At 35.7% G+C, this 5,073-nt stretch overlaps 1 protein-coding gene across 1 annotated transcript; it reads right to left on the reverse strand.

The window, feature by feature from the left end:
- Positions 1-243: 243 nt before the first annotated feature.
- LOC124433874 (pre-mRNA-splicing factor syf1 homolog) lies at positions 244-4,498 on the reverse strand. The gene is made up of 9 exons (XM_046983713.1): positions 3,997-4,498; positions 3,902-3,919; positions 2,922-3,211; positions 1,789-2,614; positions 1,306-1,392; positions 914-1,027; positions 718-804; positions 513-588; positions 244-418 (listed from the first exon to the last, which is right to left on the reverse strand). Exons 4-9 carry the CDS (start codon positions 1,864-1,866, stop codon positions 351-353), a joined length of 510 nt encoding a protein of 169 aa, XP_046839669.1. The 5' UTR covers positions 1,867-2,614; positions 2,922-3,211; positions 3,902-3,919; positions 3,997-4,498; the 3' UTR covers positions 244-350.
- Positions 4,499-5,073: the final 575 nt, after the last annotated feature.

Below are 5,073 nucleotides of genomic sequence, written 5' to 3' on the forward strand. Positions count from 1 at the left end.
CGATCTATTTCTCCAAGTTTACGTTCAAGTTCAGCAAAGCGAGTGCACATCTCTCTGTCATTTAGACAAAAGACCATGTCACAATTGTATGCCAAATATATACACAAGTTCCCATACAAAACTGTCTCCTACCGAGCATGGTCATCACCAAGAAACTCAATGGCTTTTTCATAAATCTCTCTCGTATGTGTAACATCAAATATTTCAGCAGCTCTCTTGATATAAATATTGCAGATCTGAACAGATAAAGCAAGGATGAAAATTAAATAAAACTAAGCTTCGTAACTAAATCCCTGCGTCTGTTCCACCTCAAATTGTTCTTCAGGCAGCACTGCTCTTGTTGCTCTGTCTTAAATGGCCATTGCATGACGGGCAAGACCGTGATCCTCTTCGAGACGTGCGTACATCAGATAAAAAGCTAAAGAAAGATGAAAGGGAGTTTGTCAACGTAGAGTTAATCGAAGTTGCTGTATGATGGAAATGTTAACTTAAAGAAAATGTTTCTGTTGAACCTTTAGCAAACTTTGCTGGACATTTTTCCAAAGTTTGTTCGAATAAATCACGAATACGCTCAAGTTTTGTTCCACCCTTGATGTGCAAAATTTGAAAGAAAACATTTTAAGATTTACCAAGGTTTCACAACACACTAACTGTGTGGCAATGAAATAATCTAAGTTGTAATTTTTTAATAAATAAACAACAAAACAACAAGCTCACATATCGTTTGATAAACTTCATTAAGTACGTGTTCCAAACATCAAAAACATTAGGCCATTTAAACAATGCAACGCCACGTTCGAACACCTGACAATAATAAAAATTTCATGGAAATGCATTTACCAAAACAAACTTAAAGTAATACTATAAGCTTATGAGATGGTTCACAAATTTTAGTATTTAACAATTGAATTACCTTAAAGGATTCTTCAAAATAATGATGTTCCTCCAAAAATAACGCAAAGTTAATGATAATCTGAGGGTTGGCAATTTTTAAATCCAAAATGCGATCGTAAACGGCTTTTGTCGACTGTAGAAATAAAGCCATAAATGTACCTATATACATGTCTGTGTTTGGCAAAAACTATCCATTGGCCACCTCAAACGTTCCTAAATTATCCATATAACTAGATGACTGTGTTTTATAAAGGCTATCCATTGTTCACCTCAAATGTTCCTAAACTATAAGTGCATATACATAGATATCCCCATTTGGCAAAAACTATCCATCGGCCACGTAAAACGTTCCTAAACTATCATTGCATGTACATAGATGTTCGTGTTTGATAAAGGCTATCCATTGGATACCTCAATTGTCCCTAAACTCTCCTCCAAATCAGCATACATTGACCAAACCTTCAGTGATTTATGGAGACGTTTTTGAACAGATTCTGTCTAAATTAAACAAAAGAAGAAATGCAGTAACTAGTGTGATTCAAGGTATATTTTAACATATACGCATACTGGTAATTCAAATACTTCACTGCGCATAATATATAGTACGCTTGAAGTGAGAATGCTTATTTCATAACAAATTGATTAATGCTGTTATCAAATTGCTCTACAAACACATAAAATACGTAGCATTTAAAAAATTGCAGTTTTGAAAATTACGCTGTAGAAAGGTATTTCCGGACCCTCTGTCACGTGACTCAAGCTTCACAGGTCCTTTTGAGCTTTATGGCCTCGCAGTGTAAAATCCTTAAAAATATCCCTTGGTGTGACCTGCTTTAATAAAACAAAAATAAGTCAACGCAGATTGCCGGATATCCTACAATATCCCATACATACCTCATCATAAAAGCTAGTTCTGCTGGATGGCATTGCAGTTGCTTGTTTCATTACATCCAAAGCTTTTTTATAGTCCATACCTGGGTCATACCTCTCTTCCTCTCGACCTTCATAATAGTCTCAGTGATGGACATCACCCTTACACTAGCATTGTATCTAGTCCTTGCTTGGGTCATACCTCTCTTCCTCTCGACCTTCATTGTAGTCTCATTCCTGGACATCACCTTTGCACTAGCACTTAATCTAGTCCTTGCTTGGGTCATACCTCTCTTCCTCTCCACCTTCATTGTAGTCTCAGTCCTGGACATCACCTTTGCAATAGCATTTAATCTAGTCCTTGCTTGGGTCATACCTCTCTTCCTCTCGACATTCATTGTAGTCTCAGTCCTGGACATCACCTTTGCACAAGCATTTAATCTAGTCCATGCTTGGGTCATACCTCTCTTCCTCTCGACATTCATTGTAGTCTGAGTCCTGGACATCACCTTTGCAATAGCATTGAATCTAGTCCTTGCTTGGGTCATACCTATCTTCCTCTCAACCTTCATTGTAGTCTCAGTCCTAGAAATAACCTTTGCACTAGCATTGAATCTAGCCCTTGCTTGGGTCATACCTCTCTTCCTCTCAACCTTCATTGTAGTCTCAGTCCTAGACATCACCTTTGCACTAGCATTTAATCTAGTCCTTGCTTAAGTCATACCTCTCTTCCTCTCCACCTTCATAGTAGTCTCAGTCCTGGACATCACATTTGCACTAGCATTTAATCTAGTCCTTGCTTGGGTCATACCTCTTTTGGCACCACAACCATGCCAGGATAACACCACACCTATGGAAAGTAAAGCACCACAATCATGGCAGGATAGCACCAAAGCTATGGAAAGTAAAATACCACAGTCATGGCACGATAGCACCACAACTATGGAAGGTAAAACACCATAGTCATGGCAGGATAGCACCACAACTATGGAAAGTAAAACACCACAGTCATGGCAGGATAGCACCACAACTATGGAAGGTAAAACACCATAGTCATGGCAGGATAGCACCACAACTATGGAAAGTGAAACACCACAATCATGACAGGATAGCACCACAACTATGGCTAGCACCACAACTATGCAATTATTCCTTACTTGTCTAGGTGGTAGTTTTAGAAACAGTTCACAAATCATGCGGCCATTGTTGTCCTTCGTTTTAAGTACTACATCAAGTAGTTCTTGAAAAAGATGGCTGTTTGTCTCCTCGGCAACTGACCCCCTGTCGCTTGCACTGTCATCTCCATCCAGTGACTTCTGAGCTTTTAAATCAGTCTTCTCCGCCTTCTCTTCTGTGTCCATAATGATTTCAGTTTTCTTTGATTGCAACTTTGCCATTTGCGGAAGTTGTTCCGTTTTCCTGAAATCTCGGAATTTTCCTTCGAGTTCTGAAATGATCATATGTAGTTTTCTTTTATACAAAATAAGTTTGGGATTTCTTTACCAAGGACTGCAAGAAAACCACAATTTTTTGAGCATCAGTGTCCCTTACAGGAAAGACACCTAGAAATTTAGCTTTTTGTTTGAACGTTAATGATAATGATATTTTAATTTTGTATCAACTTTTCAAATCAATAAATAGGCCTTTCGCTATGAAATGATGCTTCTAATGCAAAAAAAAAAACAAAAAATAATCAATATCAAGTAAGTAGTTTATAAGTAGATAAAATAACGTAGGTGATAGCATAATTAATATGGAACACCCACAACTTTTAAAAGCTTCCAAAGCCCCTACAATACAGGCAAATTAAAACTCTGCTGAATTATTCGGATATCAAATTTAATCTCGTCTGCATTTTTTTTAATAATAAATATCTCAACAGTTTGGTATCATCAAATTAGCAAAGCGACCAGCGACTTCAACTTTGTTATTCACCCCCTTTTTTGGACATCAAATTTTGATTTCTCAATGTTTCATTGTGGAAAACAGTCACAAGGTAAAATATCAACAGAAAAATGGCAATCATGACATGAACACATTCTCAAGTAAACCACCAAAACTGACGTCACTCCTCTGACGTCACCCATGTTACATATGTCATTTTAAAATTGTTTTAATAAAAGACTATTACACTTACATCCTGGTATTCAACAAACTACAAAAAATAAACACAAAATGTAATATTTTCACAAATATTCATATTTTGTAAAGTAAGCGTGATTATATGCATACCGTTTCATCAGTGGAAATATCTGTTTTAGCGTATTTCTCAAAAACAACTGGGTTTGTTGTGTCTTCATCAGCACCAACGTCTCCTTGAAATGACTGCTTGTTCGTATCCGTTTCACGTCGTCGTTTCGACATTATTTAAGAATAAGTAAGATGCAACACTTCTTTGATAATTCTTTTGTTTAGTGTGGCAAAAACACGTTTATTTACAATGATAAAACGACAACAATTGTTATCAATCTTTAAATTTCGCAGCGTAATCCCGCGCTTAAGTGTACAGTGCTAAAAATGATGTACTTCATGTAGACGCATCTCTTATAATATTAAAAAAATAGAAACGACCATTGAATTCTATAATGAATACAACTTATTGATTAACCCACAAACATAGAAAATTTCTAGAAACTCAATTATAAGCAGGTTTTAATCGCCATTGGATAAGATAAATTGTATTTTATCAATTTATTGATAAGTAGTAAAAACTACGAGACAAACTTTATGATTCTTGTTCGTTTTTGTGCAAATATTTTCTCCACCAGTGAATGTTTTTAATCAAATGAAAAATTTATGGATATGATGAAAATTTACAGATTTGTGTAAAGGCACTTAATATCTTCGTAAAGTATCTAGCGTGGTATAAAGCGTGGTAAAGTCTTTAAATATCTTCCTACGAACGCACTATATATCTTTTTTATTTATTGCTTTGATTTAATTTTGACAAAGCCTTTTACATGAAAACACCCAACGACATATCATGTAGTCAAAACAAATCCTTGCCTGACAAAGAAAACGCCGAACGCTTTTGCCAACTACAGTGTAGCTTTTTTAAGAAATTTTCCTGAATGAGCAATGGATTACATCATTGATAGTAGTGATAAAAAAATGCTTTATACAAACATGTTGACGATAATCGCACTCTTACTCGTCTTATTTCTACACAGATGATATGATATGTGAGAGAACTTTTTTATTTATATGACAGAACCACAAAGACAATGTAATTCTATGGGATTGTTGATAAACAACCAAACGTCTTATTATTGAAATCAATAAAAAAAGACGATGAAGACACACAGTCAA

The sequence above is a fragment of the Xenia sp. Carnegie-2017 genome, unplaced genomic scaffold, assembly GCF_021976095.1.
Source record: "Xenia sp. Carnegie-2017 unplaced genomic scaffold, XeniaSp_v1 HiC_scaffold_14, whole genome shotgun sequence".
Classification (NCBI taxonomy): Eukaryota; Metazoa; Cnidaria; class Anthozoa; order Malacalcyonacea; family Xeniidae; genus Xenia; species Xenia sp. Carnegie-2017.